Raw genomic sequence first — 21,948 nt, forward strand, 5'->3', positions numbered from 1 at the left:
CACACACACACACACACACACAAACAAGAGTCTTGTGTTGCTTCATGGTTAACAAAATTCTTATGGCTATCAAGTGCTCAGGTTGAGGACTTTCTCTGAAATATATTACCAGGCTGAGAGGAGGCAGTATCACTAAGAGCATTATAGCAGCTGCTGGCACCATGCTGGCCCTCTGGTGCCACCTGACTTCCTAGGCCAGAAAAGTAATGGTTTCTTTTATGACTGACCTGCATCTCTGATGCAGAAGGGAGCTCACACCTGATCCAAAGGAGGTCTAGTTCATGCTCAACATCAAGTGCTACGGGGCTCTTATTTGGTTTTGCTACAGGAAACAAGCTATGATTTATTTTTATTTTTTAAAGCACAGTTGTACTTCAACAAATAACAATAGCTATTATTATTATTATTATTATTATTATTATTATTATTATTATTATTCACTGCCATAGGATGCAGTGATGGCCACCAATCTGGATCACTTTGAAAGACTATGCAAATTTATGGAGAATCAATGACTATGAGCCACAATGTCTTTGTTCTACTTCCACAATAGGAGGCGATATATCTCTGAATCCCAGTTGCTGAGGAGCACAAATGTTGCACTCAGATCCTGCTTGTTTTATTTATTTCAACTATTTGCATACCACTTAACCACAGCATCCTCTATGAGGTGTACAGGGGACCAAACACAATAAGACTGAACATGAGTTATGACAATAGGCTTTTGGGCTTTTCATAGGCATCTGGTTGACTGATGTGAAAACAGGATGCTGGACCAGAGGGGCCCTTCGCCTGATACAGTAGGGCTCTTCTGATGTCCTTATTAACAACGGGCTAGCATGGCTACCCTCTCTGGATTCAATGTCTTTCTGCCCACCCTTCTCCCCGCACTCCTGCCCACACATCCCAACATCTATCTCTGCCATGTCCTTTGGAACTTGCCAGGCATTTTAGTTAGACAAACAAGGATATCTGGCTTTCTTCCAAAGGAGGCCAATGGGCAGGAAGCAACCTTCCTTGTCTTCAGACAAATCACACCCCCTTTCAGCTATTCACAGCATGAGACTTATCAAATGAGGAGGGGAGGTGTTTGTGTTAACACAATATTGTGAGTATATAACGGGACCCAAAATTCAGTGACTAACAGGGAAAAGGCAAGGAAAGAGCTGAAGGGTGTTGAATAAATAACTACATGGCTAAAGGCCAGCACTAGAAGCAATGGTGTGGAGTGTTTGTGTGTTTGTTTGTTTGTTTGTTTGTTTGTGTGTGTGTGTGTGTGTGTGTTGGAAAGGAGACCAGGGTTCAAATGCTCAATTATAGATCTCACTGGATGGCTTCAGATAAATGAGTCCATCAGCCTAACCTATACTGAGAAGATAAAATTACTGTGGAACTCCACAAAACACTGTCCTTAAGAGCAAATGATGGGGGGATCATGGCTCTCCAAAACGCTCCCAATGGAATCCAACAACATTTGCAGGGCCACAGGACTCTCAAGGATGTTGCAGAGGGTGGATAAGGTTCAAATGCATCAGAAAAAAAACTCAGACCACAGTCCAAAACATGCAGATGCACGCACAAAGAGAGAAATAATTCCCATTTATCTCAAATAAAAATAGTTAGGACTGGCATGTAAGAATGTATGAGCCACAAAGGAAGACAAGAGAATGAAAGTCTTTCTCTGCATCCTCTTTCAGAGGGATGTTTTTAAACTTTCCAAGTTTCCTGCATCCGATTAATATAAATGACAATGTCATGGGGAAGATCTTTTCCTAAACTGAAGTGCTAGTTTTCTATATGTGCAGGGGGTTGTCTCACAGTGAAACATTTATACAGAACCTCCCTCCTGCATGAGCCTAAAACCTTTAATTTTGAGATCTGGTTTTTGTGCTTGCTTCTCCCCCTCCTCCAAACCCATCCCTTTTCCTAGCTGCACATGTCTTTTAGACTATAAGCTTGAGGACAGGGATTGTTTTACTACTGGTTTTTTGTAAGCTGAAAAGTGGGGTGAAAATGCTTTCAAGGAATAAATCACGTGGTACCACTAGGTGTGCAGAGTACTGAACAAATATTAAGCAACTGATCTTGGGCACAATGGGTGCATTGGGGGAGGGGTATTTTGGCAGACATTGCTCATCATGGGAGGGAGAGAAAGGTTACACCTCCCAAAACACCCTCATAGGCCTGCCCTCATTTACATACAGTCCCTCCTTATGAATGGGGTTTCAGATATGCATCCTCTTAATAAGGCCAGCTTTTGTTGTCTATTGCAGCCTCCACTGGTATAAACTTCCTAGACAGCTACTAAAAGGCAGCTTCATGCAGGGTGAATTCAAGTTTTGGAGCCCATAACTACACCTGCTCAAGCCACACACCCTCCTCCAACCCCCGGGGAGATGTTACAATGGCAGTGGGTAATCTATGGCTTCCAAGGCACTGCTTAAAAAATTCATAGGGCTATTATCACCCAAATTAGTCCTGATCATGTCACCTCCCTGGACTCCCCTTGCTGAATACAAACTCTGCCAGTAAAGGTTGTTAAGGGATGCATTGAAACCGGCAAAACACCAGCTGTCTGGGCTGTCCCCTCGTTCCATCTGCAGCCCGTTCGACCCATTTCTGCAAAGCCAGCTTGCCACAGGGGGAGCTTTGCAGCCAGAATCTGCAATTGCATCGTCTCCTTGCCAGAATCCCCAGCTCCTGGGGTCTTACGCCAAGACCTAAGGCTGGCACAAGCCATGCTTGCTCCTCAGGCACGTGGGGGCGAAACAGCACAAACCATTTTAGAAGAACATCAAACTATTACCTTTCTCATTTGGGGGGGGTAGGGAATGGGAGAATCAACATATGTGCCCATTCCTGTCATTCCACCTGTCTGGCAGTCAGTGTGTGTTATTGAGACGTGGGAATAAGAAAGGCTTAAATAGATAAGCAGCCGACATATCAAGCACCTCCTGCCACACTTGGAGACAAATTCCATGGATGCATTCCATTCTCACAATGATGCCAGTTCAGAAATAAAGTTCCACTAAAATGTGGGTGAATTGTACTACTTCTTGAAACAGATGCACAATAAATAGCTGTTTGGTTTTGCTGATTTGGTGTGCTGGGATGCCTTTCATGCTCATAAGGAGCCTAGTGCCGCATGTAGCATGTTGCACAGTGGCATAACCATTGAGCCAGGAATTACCTACCTGAATCCTACCTTTGCCATGCACCTTCTAGGTGGCCATAGGCAAGCCATCACTTAGTCTCTGCAATCCCCACTCAAAAGTACAATTCTACCAGCTGTAAGGATCATGACAAAACAATGTAGATTGCTTTGAAAAGCCTAACACTAGGAAACTATTCACAACCTGATTTTATGTGACATGTAAGTTTTAAAGTCTGGCCCCTTCCAGTAGTGGAGAGTGTCCTACAGACACTTGGCTGGTGCTATGAGTTCTGTGATATGCAGGATCACCAGTGGGAGTGACACACCCAATCTGGCACTCACCTCAGCATCCCTGCCTGATCTCACTATTGCCCTGTGCACTCCAGGTAAGCAGCAGTGTTGGGAGGGCGGTTCCAGCCCAACACACATGCTACTGATGGCTTTTGGATGCCCTGCTCAGACACTCAGTTTGCAAAAGGAGGTTCACTCTCTTTCATACCACAGGAGACACTCAAGTCCTGTTCATTCCCTCTCTTCTCACACAACAGCAAGGGTGGAGAAACATTTTCAGCCCAAGGGCAACATTCCTCCATGTGCAGCCTTCAGGGGGCCATATGGCAGTGGTGGGCAGGGAAGCAGTGGATGTGTCTCTTTACATTTCGTCCACAAAAACATCTGAGGTTTCTACACACCCACAGGCTTCTCCATCCAAGCAAACAAGATAAAGTATATAAGCTCAAAGACACGTTCCGGCTGGACAAAATCAGTTTAGGAGGGAATGGAGCAGTGAGGAGTGAGGCCACGGGAGAGAGTCCCAAGGGCCAAAGAAAGAGTCTTGGATGGGCACATTTGGGCCCTGGGCTTGAGGTTCCCCACCCCTGGTTGATGGAGCACAATCAAAAAGAAAAGGGAAGTACAACGCACCCAGCAAAATGGGTGACATAGTTGGACCTTACAGTAAGTACATGCAGAGAAAGGGGTTCAATGCAAGCTGGGGAATCCAGTGAGGGCATAGCAGGGAAAATAGAACAAAGACTCATCTAGAACAAGGTGCCACAATTCCACAAGGGAGAGACCGAAGGGAAGACGCCGTTTCCTGACTTTGCAAAACCAAAAGAAATCTTTTCCCAAATGACATCCGTATGGTCAAGGGGATATTAATGAACAGCTCCTGTGAGCCTAATAGACAAAGAGACTATAAAGCAGAAATAGAAGTGCTGTTCTTTAGTTCCATCTGTTGCAAATGACTATCCTGCCCTGCGAGTCTATTGATTTGCCTGCACTATATCAAATTTTAATCACCATAAAATATAGGCTTATACAGCTTTGCCACCAACAAGTGCTCTTTGCAGACAGCTGATTATTTTGGACATCCCTAGAAACCTGTAAGAGGGAAAAGTGATTGGTACAGAGTTAGGCTTCACAACATCCTCCTTTGCAGTTTATTAATGCAAAGTGACTGTCTTTGGGAACAAGGCTCTGAAGGAGAGCAAGCCCAAACAGGCGGGGACCAAAGGGAGGCAAGAACTTCCTTGCTCTGCTGAGACAGGCAAATTTGCAGGGGGGGGCAGTAATTATTTTAAGAGTAATAGCAGCACTTAGGAACTGCTTCCTCCTGTACAGGTTTGTAAGTGAGACCCTGGAACCTTTTAGGGCCAAACCAAAGCAGCTGTCCCAGTTCAATCCCCCCCCCCATTTGCAGGTGGCAAACAGTGCCTGCTGCTTTCAGGGGAGGAGGGCAATGGCTACGGGGGCTGCCACTTTATTTCCCCTCCCTGCCTTTGGGGGAAAAACAATCAGTTTAAAAGCTGCCAACTGCAAGAGCCCTCCGTGCCTCCATATCTTAGGAGACTGTGGTTACAAAGTGGGGCAATTTCCCTTTAAAAGAACAGACACTTCTTTGAGGGGGGTGAGGAATATATGAAGGTTGTGGCTGGGCACCCTTCATAAAGCTTCCACAGGCTGCTGAAGCAACAGTTTTACCTGAGGGAGTTCCGGTCAAGACAGACCACAGGCCTCCATTCTCTTAATAGCATCAGAAAGTATAGAGACTGCAGAAAGGGTGGGTCTTAACTGCATTTTTTGGGAGATCCCATTTATGTTTTAATTTCAGTTGAAATAAATGTAGCATAAGAAGCAGTGCAATACAACTGAGGATCTGCCAACTCAACCGAGAAAGGAGGTCAATAACAAATGGTCAGTAACTCCATGCAACAATAGCAAACATAAAAACAAAAACGGAACTGTAGTTGTGCTCTTGAGAAACAAATATACTTTCAATTGCTGTTAATCGAAGAGAGTGAGCAAGTCTCTCCTGCCACAAACCAGTCATCTCAGTCCTGAACTCCCCATGGAACTAGCAACCCATTCGGTAGCCCAGCAACCATATAATCCTGGCGAGCTTCGCTTTTCTTTTTTCTGAGCCTTGCTAGATGCTTGAAAGCAAAAAGGAAAGGGAAAAAAAACCACCCTGCTATGTGAAGATCATTCATAGGAAAAAAAATCTCCATATGTTTGATTACTTGTTTCCTCTATAGGCTCAGGCTCTATCAGCCTTCTCATTCTTGCGGATGACCATTTGGAGCACTTGCCACTTTCAGAAAGCATGAGAGAAAAGCCTACATGACTGAGAGCCATGGATAGTTTCCATAGTCATAAAGTACCCACCCAGAGCCTTGGGAGTGGGAGCTGGACCTGTCCATTCCCCCCTGTCGGTTTGTATTCAACCCTGGCCCACCCCCAAGCCCTTGACGTTTACAGTGTTCCTCCAACATGGCAGAAAATATGACAGTGAGATTGGTTCTATCTGCAGTGGCCACACAACCCCAGTGAAGATATCATTGAGAGGGTTTCACATGCCACAGCAACCTCATTGACAAATCATGGCAAGCCACATTATGGCTTACTGGGACCATGCAAAGATGGGGACTCCTGGAAAGGAGCTGGCAGCCTTTTTGCTCCTCCCAAGTTTTTTTGACTGAGGGTTTGTCCACACTTCCACTTGTGTTGTGTCCAGTGCCTTTTTCCTAGAAAAACAGATGCCAGTATTCACCACGAGCTGTTACAGTAAGTACCAGACTTTTTAACAACAACAAAAGCGGTGCCAGGACTGCGTACCCTTGAGTACTCCCTGGGGAAAAAAGCCTGCTACACTGGCCATGCCTAGAAAGGATGGGTCCAACTCACAGCACTTTCCCCCTCGCCCTGCTCCTTTCCATGGGAAAAACCCACTCTTTAGTGATGGATCAGAACAAATGGCAATCCAGGCAAAACCCCAATTGCTGTTTACTCCAATTGAGCACTGAAGAGCGGTTTTCCCCGGGGGGGGGGGGGGGAGCAGCGGAAGTGTGAAGAAGCCCTGAGCTATTCCAAGATTTGTCTCAGCATGACACCTGAACATGGGTTTGTGGTTAAGCTCTCTCCTAGCTAACTAGGTGGAGCAAAAGGGCAGTGAACTCCTCTACAGGAGCCTGGAGGTTTGCACAGTTTCAGCTTCAGTGAGAATATGACAAACAAGGAGTTTTATGCAGGTGTGTTATAGGAAACACAATGCATGCACAAATCTTTAGGTGGAGATCCTGAAACCTTCAAGGATGTAAACCTCCAAGGTTTACCCTCCAAGGATGAAAACCTTTAAGTCTAAAAGAAAACAACTGCATTTCTGATTATCTTATGTTGAGTTTAGCCATATAAGGACCGTTCACTAGAAAGCCACCCTGCATCCTCTTTTTAATACTGCATTAACTATTTTGGAGAGACAATCTAATAATTACCCAATGTGCTTTCTAATCCATTTGTGTCAGCTACAGTGCACTGGAACATCTATTTGGCCCTGTGCCTGGTACAGACAGCCTCCCTGCTGTACTGCTTGTCTGGCAAAGATTTAAGTGAAATCTACTGGTGGCTATTGGAGGCATTTATTGACAAGACACAGGAAATATGAGCTAGCCCTCAATCGACTGGGTGCAGTTTAAGCTTGTGGTGAAATACAAGGCCCCATAGGGCTAAGCTGAGGAAGTAAATAGATTTCAACTAAGCGAAACCTAAGACATCTCCTCTCCTGAAGTAAAAAAAAAAAATCAAACACACACACTGTGTCCTGGTTTCTATATAATGCTAAATCATGTTTTGTTTCAGCAAAGTGTGGCTTGTTGGAACATCCAGTAGACTAAATATGGCCTGTTTTCTAGCAACAAATCATGATGTGAAGCTGTGGTTTGTGGTTGCCTTACAAACCATAGCTTTTAAACTCTGTTTTGGCATTATGTCCAGTCAAAGCAGTCTTGCTGTTTACAGGGAAATGAAGCAAGAACTGTGGCTTGTTTGTTCATCTATGGGATGCACGTGGTTTGTTGAACAAACCATGACTAAAACAAATCACAACCTAACTGTTAGGTGCAAGCATTGCCACTATAGATGGCAACCCCATTATCTTCACAGTATGTAGTAGCTCAGGATAAACCCTAAAAGTTTGCAGCTGCAATGTGTATGCGACTATTTTGATGCAAGTCCCACTGAGTGCATTGCTCCAGGGTAAGTGTATTATATATATATGTTTGCTGTACAAGTTACTTTTTTTACACACCATTTTGCTGTTTTGCCACATTCCTGCCAAGGCAAGGTGCTAGAGCACTGTCGTCTTACCTCCACTAACTTGTTGGCGTGTTCGCGGAACACTTGAGCATATTCCTTCACTTCTTTCTCATTACCACTCTTGGCTGCTTCGATGAGAACCAGTAATGGAACGTTGGTCTCGAGGAAAGAATCAGATATATGATCCATCACTGCTTTCCGGAGCTGTGATAAAAGAAAGCAGAGAGCAGTAAGCGGCTGAACATTTATCTGTACATGGTGCCGACGACATCGATCTGCCATTTGCCATTATAAATGCATTCGCCGTCCCTTACCAAGGTATTGTAAAAATAGGTTTTTAGCCTTTCCCTTCATTTTTTGCATTAAGAACAAATGGAACCAACTTGAATGTAAAAAACAAAATAAAAAAATCCAAGTTGCTGATTAAGTAGATAGCACTGACCAGGGCAGGGACAGGTCACAGATTTCTTTCAACTAAGAAAAAAATCCCCTTGAAGCCTTATTCATGAAATTCATTCCATTTTGGGCACTCAGTCTCAAAATGTTCAGGGTAGTTATCAAGAGAGTGTAATGTATAAGATGTCAAGATAAAATAAAGGGAATTCTTAACATGGAACCTGTAGGGAAGGTCGATCCTCACTGCTACAGACCTTAATACAACCCAAGACATTTTGGTGTCTGAGAAAGGAAATCTTATGGTGGTATAATGTAACACAAGCTCTCACACACAGGCTGTAGAGAGGGGGCTGAAATCCCCTTAGAGACCCTATTAGACATGTACAGTCGTATCTTAGAAGTTGAATAGAATCTGTTCTAGAAGTTGGTTCGACTTCCAAAACATTTGAAAACCAAATTGTGGCTCCTGATTGGCTGCAGGAAGCTCCTGTAGCCAATCAGAAGCCACGGAAGCCCCGTCGGATGTTCAGGTTCCAAAAGAACATTTACAAACTGGAACAATCACTTCTGGGTTTGTGGCGTTCAGGAGCCAAAACGTCCGAGTTCCTGAGCGTTCATGATCCAAAGTACGACTGTATAAGGAGACCCAGGGTATGTACAGGTGAGCTGAATAAATTAGGGGTTCCCCATCCATAGTCTGTGGGCCACCAGTGGTCTGAGGTTTGCTCAGGTTAGTCACAACATGTCTGTAGATTGGTAGTTGAAGATGGGTGATGGAACCCATTGCATGAAACATCTATATCGATTTTTAATTGTATTTTATTGCTTCTTTTATTTCTTACATTGCATTTTGTTGCATTACAATTTGAATTCCAGTGCAATAACACACAGTGTATAAGAAATAGAAGAATAAAAGTAAAATTTAAAACCAAAAGCATCTAGCACAGAGCATTACAATAGCTACAATGGGCAGGGGGAAAATGTTTAAGTGGTCCACCAAAACTCTCAAGAAGAAAGTAAGTTTGGAAGCCACTGAACTAACTGATTGTGGGGATGTTTGTTTTACAGAACTATCAGTGTAGGCTCTGCTTTGCAGCAAGACAGAATTAGTAGAAAGCATGTATGTCTCTGTCTCAAGAACCACAGTGAGACACCAAAAAATGGGAGAGGAAAGGATAACAGGGGATGGAGGTCAGCTAATGGAGGTAGATGATCAATCGAGTTACCTTCTACTTCAACTATTCTATGTGAGTCAGAATAGAAGAAAAAGCTGGGAGGAAGCAGATTAGGTTGCACAAAGTGGAAAGCACGAGAAAAGGAATAAGGGAGGGGGGATCAGTCAATGGCAGAGAGGCTTTCTATGTTGAGGACTAGAAGGTTTAAATGAGAACATCAGCCAGATTTCTACCTAGCTGAATCTCACTAGGTATATATTGTGGTTAACCCCATAGGAATCACCAATACAATCTGTGTACCTTGCCTAGCTAAAACATTCTGTGGTGGATTACAAACCAGAGCAATTGCCTTAATTGACCTCCAGTCCACCCAAGAGATATATGATTAAATGAGACTAATTTCTTGTTAGACCCTCAGGCTACATGGCTCCAAGCCTGTTGGCTTTGAGTGCACAGCTTTTCATGTTTAATAAGAATTATACCCCCAAACCTTAAGGAAATGCACTAAGCAATGAGTGTTACATGATCACCGAACTATAGCAGTCCCAAGGATTCAATCATCTTTCCTTACCTTACAAAAAATGGGACAAAGTATGACTAATGTGTAGTTTCTAGAGTGACACAAGAGAGAATGGTGCTGTTATTTTTAAGTGATATTTTGGCTGCTGTGTGTGTGTGTGTGTGTGCGCGCGCACACACACACACACACACATTTAACCTCTTAGTTTGCTTTCAAAGACATGTAGGGGTGTGTTTTTTGCTACATATACAGTACTTCCTTCCCCTTCTACAGAGGTTCCATCAATAAAACCAGATGATTAAAAAAACCCCAACCTGTTAAATTCAATGCTAATCATTTCTTTTTTAAAATAATTTGATTTCAAATGAAATCAACATGCTAGTCTACACTTATTAATCTGATCCTCTATCAAGGACCATTATCACATCAAAGTGATAAAAAGTTTTTATTCAAAAACAGAATAAAACACCACCTCTTTATTTTCATATGAACCTAGCTAGACCCTTAGATCTTCATCTGAGGCAATTGGCTGGTTGTCCTCTCTGAGGCAGGTTTAGAGAATGGAAACAAAGGGGAGAACATATTAATTTGTGGCTCCCCGTTTGTGGAATACTCCCCTCAGTGAGGTCCACCTGGCACCATCATTAACTTTTTTTCCACACTAAGAAAATGCTTATATTCTCAGTCATTTGGCAGATAGTGATGATTTGCTGGATAAGAAATTTGATGTCAACATTTTTAGCTGGGCCCATTGTTGTTCAATGTTTTTATAAATGATTTGGATGAAGATATTGAGGGGATGTTCATCAGATTTTCAGATGACACCAAACTGGGAGGAGTAGCCAATGCCACAGAAGATAGAATCAGGATTCGTGATGACTTAAGTAGATTGAAGAACTGGGTCAAAATTAGCCAAATGATTTTCAGTAGGGACAAATGAAAGGTTCTGCACTTAGGCAGGAACAAGGGACACCTGGATTGCCATGTGAAAAGAATCTAGGGGTCTTACTAGACCACAAGCTTGATGTGAGTCAGCAGTGTGATGCAGCAGCAAAAAACAAACTGTGGCTCATTATGCAGGTGACACTATAATATGCAAGTTAGAATGACCATTGGGTCACATTTCCAACATGCAATTGGAATCACTCAACTTCAGTCTACTATGTTTTACTTAGAGTAGAGGTAAAGTGAACAGGTGATGCTGTGGTCTAAACCACTGAGCCTCTTGGGCTTGCTGATCAGAAGGTCGGCAGTTCAAATCTGTGTGATGGGATGAGCTCCTGTTGTTCTGTCCCAGCTCCTGCCAACCTAGCAGTTCGAAAGCATACCAGCATGCTGTGGTGGGAAGGTAAACAGTGTTTCCATGTGCTCTGGCACTCATCACAGTGTCCTGTTGCACCAGTAATGGTTTAGCCATGCTGGCCACATGACCTGGAAAGCAGTCTGTGGACAAACACCGGCTCCCTCAGCCTGAAAGTGAGATGAGCACCGCAACCCCATAGTCACCTTTGAGTGGACTTAACCGTCCAGGGGTCCTTGACCTTTGTCTACTTAGAATAGACCCATGGGAATTCTGGAACATGACTAAATGAAGTCCATTAATTTTAATGGGTCTACTTAAGTAAAACATAGTTGCATATCACCCATAGGTTTTGTTCTAGAGAGAGAGAGAGAGAGAGAGAGAGAGGCTACTTTTACAATTTCTTTACCAAAAACTACATATCAGCACATCATCTTTTCACTTCTCTACACTAGATTAACCCAATTTCTATCAGAAGAAAATTTGATTTGCACTCTCATGCAAACAAGTGTCATGTCTTTGTGAATTGAGCTTTTGAAGTGCCCTTGTATGCATGTTGAAAGGTACAGTTAACAGCTTTTACATATGTAATGGGATACCAAAAATTTAGCAATCTAACAACAATAGCCTATAAGGAATGTCTTGACAAAATCATTTGTTAAATGTGACAGGAGTGTGAACATAAGGCGTTCTTCTAATAGCTTGAACGGATGCGTGACAAGGGAATATTAATTGCCCCAGACAAGATATTCAAAGGTATTAGCTCAGCAGAACCAGTCTATTCTATCCAATTAGGGCCATTCATCAATGTAAATAACTGTTCGAAAGCTAATCTTATTCACCCACCCACCCATGCATTGCAACAAAGACCAGGTTCCTCTTGCAATTCTTCCTTAAGGCCAGCAAAGCAAGTCACTGGCAAAGAAAGAAAGAAAGAAAGAAAGAAAGAAAGAAAGAAAGAAAGAAAGAGCCAAGTAGACTTGTGACACCTTGGAGGCTTACTAATTCATTTTGGCATCAGCATCCACAGGTCCACTCCAACAAGTGAGCGTGGGGAATGTGTTTGGAGAACAGTTGTTTTGAGGGGAAATACAGAGTTCCGTATAGTAAAAGCTATGGTTTTCCCAGTAGTGATGTATGGAAGTGAAAGCTGGACCATAAAGAAGGCGGGAGAGTGCTAGAGTTCTGTCTGGTCCTGTTACATGGGATCAATTCCAATCTGTTACCTCCGAGGATGTGGACAGGCTGCTTGGACAAGTGAAACCGACCACCTGTCTCCTTGATCCTTGCCCATCCTGGCTGATAAAAGCGAGCCGGGAAGGGCTGGGCGATGGGCTCTGCGGGGTGGTGAATGCTTCCCTCTGTGAGGGAGCCTTCCCACACCCGCTGAAAGAGGCGGTCATTAAACCGCTTCTTAAAAAAACATCTTTAGACCCGGCCAATTTGGCCAACTATCGCCCAGTCTCAAATCTGCCATTCTTGGGCAAGGTGATTGAGCGGGTGGTTGCTGAACAACTCCAAGCACGCCTGGAGGAAACGGACCATTTGGATCCCTTCCAATCGGGATTCAGGCCTCACCATGGGACTGAAACTGCCTAGGTCGCGCTGGTTGATGATCTCCGGCGGGCTAGACACAAAGGTGAGAGCTGTTTCCTAGTTCTGCTGGATCTCTCAGCGGCCTTTGACACCATCAACCATAACATCCTTCTGGACCGTCTAGAGGGGCTGGGAGCTGGGGGCACTGTCATACAGTGGTTCCGCTCCTTCCTCCTGGGCCGTGCCCAGAAAGTGGTGGGGGGGGATGAGTGTTCAGACCCCTGGGCTCTCACTTGTGGGGTGCCTCAGGGTTCTGTCCTCTCCCCCATGCTTTTTAATATCTATATGAAGCCGCTGGGAGAGATCATCAGGGGGTTTGGACTGGGTGTTCATCAGTATGCAGATGACACCCAGCTCTACCTCTCCTTTAAATCAGAACCAGTGAAGGCGGTGAAGGTCCTGTGTGAGTGCCTGGAGGTGGTTGGAGGATGGATGGCGGCTAACAGATTGAGGTTGAATCCTGACAAGACAGAAGTACTGTTTTTGGGGGACAGGGAGCGGGTTGGTGTGGGGGATTCCCTGGTCTTGAATGAGGTAACTGTGCCCCTGAAGGACCAGGTGCACAGCCTGGGAGTCATTTTGGACTCACAGCTGTCCATGGAGGCGCAGGTTAACTCTGTGTCCAGGGCAGCTGTCTACCAGCTCCACCTGGTACGCAGGCTAAGACCCTACCTGTCCGCGAACTGTCTCGCCAGAGTGGTGCATGCTCTAGTTATCTCACGCTTGGACTACTGCAACGCGCTCTACGTGGGGCTACCTTTGAAGGTGACCCGGAAACTGCAATTAATCCAGAATGCGGCAGCTAGACTGGTGACTGGGAGTGGCCGCCGGGACCACATAACACCGGTTCTGAGAGATCTGCATTGGCTCCCAGTACGTTTCTGAGCACGATTCAAAGTGTTGGTGCTGATCTTTAAAGCCCTAAACGGCCTCAGTCCTGTATACCTGAAGGAGCGTCTCCACCCCCATCGTTCAGCCCGGACACTGAGATCCAGCGCCGAGGGCCTTCTGGCGGTTCCCTCATTGCGAGAAGTGAGACTACAGGGAACCAGACAGAGGGCCTTCTCGGTAGTGGCGCCCGCCCTGTGGAACGCCCTCCCATCAGATGTCAAGGAAATAAGCAGCTATCTTATTTTTAAAAGACATCTGAAGGCAGCCCTGTTTAGGGACATTTTTAATATTTAATGCTGTATTGTTTTTAACACTCGATTGGGAGCCGCCCAGAGTGGCTGGGGAAACTCAGCCAGATGGGCGGGGTATAAATAATAAAATTATTATTATTATGATCGCCGAAGAATTGATGCTTTTGAATTATGGTGCTGGAGGAGACTCTTGAGAGTCCCATGGACTGCAAGAAGATCAAACCTATTCATTCAGAAGGAAATCAGCCCTGAGTGCTCACTGGAAGGACAGATTCTGAAGCTGAGGCTCCAATACTTTGGCCACCTCATGAGAAGAGAAGACTCCCTGGAAAAGACCCTGATGTTGGGAAAGTTGGAGGGCACAAGGAGAAGGGGACGATAGAGGACGAGATGGTTGGATAGTGTTCTCAAAGCTACCAGCATGAGTTTGACCAAACTGCGGGAGGCAGTGGAAGACAGAAGTGCCTGGCGTGCTCTGGTCCATGGGGTCACGAAGAGTCGGACACGACTAAATGACTAAACAACAACAACAATGGTCCACTCACACTCATATCTCCTGCTGGAACCATGACCAGCAGGTGCTATCACCTGCTCCATAAAGAAGCGGGCAGTATACAAAACACCATGCTGTGTTCATAGTGGCTAAGAGTATGACCTGGGAAGTCCTTGTTTTAATAATTTTTCAACCCCCTTCCCTTGGTTCTATCAGCACCTGATGGCATTGTTGTAACCTGCCCTGGGACCTCACGGTGTAGGCAAGAAATCTCATGGGAAAATACATAATCAAATTGTGTGGTAGCCGCTGACTCTTGAAGGGGGTGTAAGCAAGCAGCTATTTGCACAGCCTGAGCCCCACCTCTCTCCTCCCCCCATTTGTAATATGAGGATAATCAATATTGACCTGCCTTGCAAGAGCTTTGAAAGGATTACTCAGCTGATGTATGACAGAAAACCCTTGAAATCCCTTATATAAATGCTAAATATTATTACCACGTCTACTATTAAGTACAAATGACATGCAATACTGATTCAAGTCAGGTGTATTCCAATTCATTATTCAGCTTCCCCAGCGGAAAACATTTGCTGGAGTTTGCCTGCAGCAGTCGTGGTGGTGGATGGGGAGAAACACTCTGCATTACATAAACTTGAGCAACCAACTTTAGTATTTTTTTCCAGGTGTCCAAGTGACCAGGAAGGTGCTCAGGATTTCCCCAGACACCATATCACATTATACAACAACATAACATATCCATACTTTTAACATAAAGCAATTAATGGCATATCACGAGGACAGGTTTCTGTGTCCTGTTTAGGCAGTGGGGAGCTGGCGGGGAAATCTTCTCTTTCTCCCTCTGCCCCATTCTGGGCTACTTTGTCATCAGAAATACAGGAAGCTGTCTTATACTGAATCAGACCATTGGTCCATCTAGCTCGCTCCATGGCGGACCTTAGGACCTCAAATTTCAGCTGAGCCCTGTGTGACACCAAAGTTTAGCACCCACTGCCCCTCATGTTCCATTGTAAATCATAGTTGTGGCACCCTCTGCAGCACCCCTAAGGCTCCACACCCAGTGCAACCGAACCTGTTATAAAGTGATTTTGCACATTGGCCGCAATACACAAGATGAGGTGCACTGGAAATTTTATATAGTAGGCTTTCCAGTTGCAAGAACATAGGAAGCTGCACGTGTGGTAACTCTCATCCCTACCTGGAGATGCCAGAGACTGAACCTGAGGTCATGAAAATCAGGTGCTCCACCACTGAGCAGCAGTTCTTACCAGCCCCACTTCTAACTGCATTCAGAAGTTAAACTGACCTTCAGAATGCCACTTTTTATTGTTCGATAATGATTTTACCCTGCACAGATGCACACAAACAGTGTTGGTGCTGACCTTGAAAACCTTAAATGGCCTCGGTCTTGTATACCTGAAGGATCGTCTCCACCCCCATCGTTCAGCCGGGACACTGAGGTCCTCCTCCAAGGGCCTTCTGGTTGTTCCCTCTCTGCGAGAAATGAGGTTACAGGGAACCAGACAGAGGGCCTTCTCGGTGGTGGCGCCCGCCCTGTGGAACTCCCTCCCATCAGATGTCAAGGAGATAAACAACTATCTGACTTTTAGAAGACTTCTGAAGGCAGCCCTGTTTGGGAAAGTTTTTAATGTTTGATTCTATTTTTGAAGTGGCTGGGGAAACCCAGCCAGATGGGCGGGGAATGAATGAATGAATGAATATTATTATTATTATTATTATTATTATTATTATTATTATTATTATTATTACTACTTGCAGGTTACCTGTTCGCTGCATACTGTCATGAAGGGAATTAAATTGTCAATTTCTGTTATGGAGAGTTAATAACTTAATAGAAGACTTATGGCTCTCACTGATTGTCATATTTCCATCAAGTGCCCGGAGCTGCAGAGATCACCACTAACAAAAGTCTGCCAAACCTTTCTTTGCAACTGCTGCAAACAGCTTTGCTTTCAATGTTTACCCGTTTAGTGTGTGGTGTCTTGAGAACCCACTGACAACCCTATGACTTGTGTTGGCTATTGTGTGGGCGCAATCAAATATTGATTGGCACAAACAGAAGCAAGCCTTTCCACTGCAACTTAATCACATCTGGAGACAGAAACCGTACCTTCAAGTCAAAGGCTGTATTGCTGGAAGGTGCGGGGGAGATCTGGGAATTGTGCTCATAAAATAACACAAATATTTATTTAATTTTTTTGCTGAGGAACTAAAAAAGAAAGCTGTGGATCATGAAGAGGCACAAAACGGACATGCCATATGTAAAGTCCACTCCTTACTAACAGAATGAGGTGGGTAATAGGTAAAGGTAAAGGTACCCCTGCCCGTACGGGCCAGTCTTGACAGACTCTGGGGTTGTGCGCCCATCTCACTTAAGAGGCCAGGGGCCAGCGCTGTCCGGAGACACTTCCGGGTCACGTGGCCAGCGTGACAAAGCTGCATCTGGCGAGCCAGCGCAGCACACGGAAATGCCGTTTACCTTCCCGCCAGTAAGCGGTCCCTATTTATCTACTTGCACCAGGGGGTGCTTTCAAACTGCTAGGTTGGCAGGCGCTGGGACCGAGCAACGGGAGCGCACCCCGCCGCAGGGATTCGAACCGCCGACCTTTCGATCGGCAAGCCCTAGGCGCTGAGGCTTTTACCCACAGCGCCACCCGCGTCCCGAGGTGGGTAATACTGATAGGCAAATTTGGAGGATCCCAAATTCAGTGGGACATTTGCAAGCATTTCAAGGGAAGCTAAAGAAATTTGATTAATAGGAATAATTCCCTCTTGACTTACAGGTTTTATTTTTAAAATAGATTTATACATTGCCTTATAATCAGTCCAAAATTCCACTGACTCATCATATTGAACATCTTGTTACCAAAGTGGCCAACTAGATATCTGTGGGAAACCCACCAGCAGGACCCAGGCACAATAGCTCTTTCCCCTCCTGCATTTTCCAGCAATCATATACTATGTCAGCATATACAATCTAACTCAGTAATGTTTTCACTGACTGGTTGTGACTGCAGGGAGGGCATTCCCAGCCCTACCTGGAGATGCCAGGACTTGAACCTGGGACCTGCTGCATGCAAATGCTCTGCCACTGTGTTACAGACCTTCCCCAAAATTGATTGGAACTCATAAAAAAGCACCAGTGTTGGTGTGGTAGCACTATTACATCAGGATTTCTTTTGTGCTGTGATTTAATCAATGCAAAGGTGGATTTTAATTGAAACACAGCACAAAAAGGACATATAGATCACTGGCTCTACCCCCAACATTGACCAAGAACAGACCCTCCAAGTGTCCCTATTTTCCAGGGACGTCCCTGATTTAGAGAAGCCATCCCAGTTTCTGTTTGATCCCAGAATGTCCCACTTTTCCTTAGGATGCCCCCATTTTCATTGGATAAATGTTGGATAAGAAGAGTTTGGATTTGATATCCCGCCTTTCACTCCCCTTCAGGAGTCTCAAAGCGGCTAACATTCTCCTTTCCCTTCCTCCCCCACAACAAACACTTTGTGAGGTGAGTGAGGCTGAGAGACTTCAAAGAAGTGTGACTGGCCCAAGGTCACCCAGCAGCTGCATGTGGAGGAGCGGAGATACGAACCCGGTTCCCCAGATTACATGACTACCGCTCTTAACCACTACACCACACTGGAGGGTATGGTAGGATGCCTCCATTTTCATCAGAGAAATGTTGGAGGGTATGGAGTTATCTGACCGCCACCCCAAGGCGTCTGAAGGCAATCCTGTATAGGGAAGTGGTTTTTTTTTTTCATGTTTAAAGTTTTATTATGCTTTTATATATGTTGGAAGCAACACAGAGTAGCTTGGGCAACCCAGTAAAATTATCATTATGGAATGAGACATCCCTATTTTTATTGGAGAAATGTTGGAAGGTATTCAAGAAGTGGGACTTTGAGCCAAGGCACTTATTGGGCTGCTAGAAGTTAACCATCAAGGAAATGGTGGGCTCCCACAATTATCCATCGGGAAGGGCTAAGGCTCAGTGGTAGGGCAGCCTCTTTGCATGCAGAAGGTCCCAGTTTCAATCCCTAGCATCTCCGGCTAGGGCTGGTGAAGTCTCCTGCCTGAAACCCTGGAGAGTCACTGCCAGTCAGTGTAGGCAATACCAAGCTACATGGACCAATAGTCTGAGTCAATGTCAGGGCAGCTTTCTATGTTCCTAAGGTTAAATGCAAGGGACGCAGGTGGCGCTGTGGTCTAAACCACTGAGCCTAGGGCTTGCCGATCAGAAGGTAGGTGGTTCGAATCCCTGCGATGGGGTGAGCTCCCATTGCTCGGTCCCTGCTCCTGCCAACCTAGCAGTTCGAAAGCACATCAAAGTGCAAGTAGATAAATAGGTACCGTTCCGGCAGGAAGGTAAACGGCATTTCAGTGCACTGCTCTGGTTCACCAGAAGCGGCTTAGTCATGCTGGACACATGACCTGGAAGCTCTCTGCGGACAAACGCCTGCTCCCTCAGCCAGTAAAACGAGATGAGAACTGCACCTCAGAGTTGTTCGTGGCTGGACTTAATGGTCAGGGGTCCCTTTACCTTTACCTTTACCTTTAAGGTTAAATGCAGGGCTGGATTTAGGTTTGATGAGGCCCTAACCTACTGAAGGTAATCGGGCCCTTTATATGTCCAGCTGTCCTTTGTCAACAACAAATTGTTGCTTTTTTGTGTTGAATATACGCTATATGGTAATTTATGGACCTTATAAGTATCTAAAGACATTCGCACATAACAAAATATGCAGTTTATCAAAGTAATTGATATAGAAATGAGCAAACCAGTGATATTTTAGGGAGCAGACTAGAGGCAGGGCCCATTACTTACATCATAGGAGCCTACACAACACAAAACTAAACCTTGTTGCTGTATGTAGGTTTTATTTTATCTGTTTTTTATATTATATTTTGAAAATGTACATCCAGTTTGTTTTTCCTTTAATTTTTTTGGAGGGCCCCAAGAGAGTGAGGCCCTAAGCTATAGCTTGTTTAGCTTATATGTAAATCCGGCACTGGTTAAATGCCGGCAGCATTGGTTGCAATGTCCATTACTCCTTCAGACAACCTAATTCCAATCGTTTTGGAATTTGGAATTTCAACTCACAATGGAGGGGGGGGGGAGATAATCTAGCTGCCTGGATCCTACCTGAAATGATTTAGGGTTTCTACACAAGCAGGGCTTCTTGGTAGGAACTTCATTTTTGTGCTTGTTCCTCTTGCTACACAGGCAGTTGTTTTCCAAACATGCACTCTTCTTCAAAAATGACTAATCTATAACAAATCATTTTAAGGAGAGTAGCTGGGCATATTGGCAGAAAGAACTGGGGTTACAGAACTTTCCATGTTTAAGTGGCACACACAGATTTCATTCTTGAAACAACCCCCTGCCCCGGCCACCACTGTTCAGCAGAGTCCACAAGCTGAATACTGCTATAACTGTCACCACAAAATGATGCAACACGGCCAGGGATCCAGCAACAAACAGCTCTGGGTGTGCTTTATGGCTGATGCAGTCCCATAAAAAGATATTGAAACTAAGGGGATTTATTAAATATTTACTAATTGCTCCAAATGGCGGCCGGCGCCTGCAGTTAGCCAAGCTAAGCATTAGTGTTAATCAAGGTATTGACTGTGGTAAGCGCTGGGAAGGTTAAGGGAGCACCGTACATCAAAAGGTTCCAAAAAACACTTGCCAGCCCCTAGGAGACAAGCGGGAAATTTCCACTTTCACAGTCTCACTTTTTTATTCCATGGGAACGAACGTTTCTCATTATGAGAGCTGACTGATGTATTTAGGGGAAGGAGATAGCTTCAGTGGCAGAGCACTTGAACCTTCCCTATACTGATAGAATGGACAATTGTGTGTGTTGAGGTGGACTGAGGTCCTCCTCCGAGGGTCTTCTGGTGGTTCCCTCACTGTGAGAAGTGAGGTTACAGGGAACCCGGCAGACGGCCTTCTCAATAGTGGTGCCCCCCATGTGGAATGCCCTCCCATCAGATGTCAAGGAAATAAACAACTATCTGACTTTTAGAAGACATCTGAAGGCAGCCCTGTTCAAGGAAGTTTTGAATGGCTGATGTTCTACTGTGTTTAAAATATTTTGTTGGGTGGCTAGGGCAACCAAGTCAGATGGGTGGCATATAAATAATAAAATCGTCCTCATCATATTTCTTGGCCCCACTCCCCAACACCACCCAACCTTCACACATTCTAAAGCCCTGCCTATGGATGTGTAGCCCAACAGGCATAGGCTTAGTACCCTCAGTTTTTGCAGGACACAGACACTGGCAGCCACAACAAATGTTCTAAAGATGAGGGAGCCACGGAACCTTCTCATCTCACTTTTCCCCTTGTAGGCAGATTAGACCCAGAAGAATGAGCGGTGGTAACAATGGCAAGAAGGTACACCCACTGGAATTTTTCTGGTGGGGGGAGAAAACACTGAAAGAGGGGGCAAATTAACTTCTGCACACTCACTGCCCCAAAATTGAGTAAAAATAGTGTTTCTACATTTTATAAATATCAGGAAGTTTCATTAAAAGGAAACAAAATTCTGAGAACCAGAAGAAAAAAATAATCATCTGGTGGGAGGGATGAACCTTTACCAAACTTTTCTGTGGATGTCCATGGATATAGTTCGCATGCTAGGGATACTCACAAAGGCTCCTGTACGGATGGACCTTAGGAATGGACAGCGCTAGCAGGCATGATTTGGGCCCCAGATCCCCATATGGACGCTACCCATTTACTGTAGAATGCCTATGTAGTATCTGAAGAAGTGTGCATGCACACAGAAGCTTATACCCAGGCCAAACTTAGTTGGTCTCTAAGTGCTACTGGACAATTTTTAAAATTTATTTATTTATTTCGACTGTGTTAGACCAACACGGCTACCTACCTGAATCTAGAATTATGCAGTACATTGGCACACATGCAAGAGACCCTTATAATCTCCAAAAAAATGACTTGGGCTTTGCTAAACTGAAATTTCAGCTTTTGAAGGGGAAAGTGTCAGTTTCAGGGAGTGCTAAATTTACTCATTTATTTTATTGTGGGGGATCAGTTTTCACTTCAAACAATGGATCTTTCATCCTGCTGCTATCAGCATGGCATTGTCGGACATGTGACACGCCTGCTTCCTAGTCAGGATAAACTGCTGACTCCCAGAGACCCATGGCCTTGCTCCTCCTCCTCCTCCTCCTCTTCCTTGTTGCTGCTGACGGCAGAGGGTAAGAAGAGGGAGCAGGGGCTTCTGTTTGCCTTGCTTTCTCCTCCTGGCAGAAGAAGCCCAGAGAAGGAGGGTTAGTGACTGGGCAGGATTAACAGTAGCAAGGAGGTAGAACAACTCAGACAAGGGTCCCCCACTGATTCCATCTTGGCCAAGCTCATCCTCCACAAAAGTGATTCTGGCTGCTTCTAGCAATGGATCCCACAGTGCTCTGAGTGGTCTAAGCCAATGATCTTCAAATGGTGTGTTGGTACTTGCTTCTGGGCCATGGCCTGATGTAAGGTGGGCCACAACAGCAGCACTAC

The 21,948-nt window shown here is 44.9% G+C and overlaps 1 protein-coding gene across 4 annotated transcripts in view; it reads right to left on the reverse strand.

Annotated features, from left to right (window-relative positions):
* Nucleotides 1-21,948, reverse strand: part of CTNNA2 (catenin alpha 2) — a 544,191-nt gene that overhangs the window by 126,901 nt on the left and 395,342 nt on the right. For all 4 annotated transcript variants that reach the window (XM_053402026.1, XM_053402025.1, XM_053402027.1 and 1 more), the window contains one exon: nucleotides 7,799-7,951. In XM_053402026.1, coding sequence (XP_053258001.1) covers nucleotides 7,799-7,951 — 153 coding nt within the window. The remainder of the gene's footprint in view (nucleotides 1-7,798; nucleotides 7,952-21,948) is intronic.

The sequence above is a fragment of the Podarcis raffonei genome, chromosome 9 (genome assembly GCF_027172205.1).
Source record: "Podarcis raffonei isolate rPodRaf1 chromosome 9, rPodRaf1.pri, whole genome shotgun sequence".
Classification (NCBI taxonomy): Eukaryota; Metazoa; Chordata; class Lepidosauria; order Squamata; family Lacertidae; genus Podarcis; species Podarcis raffonei.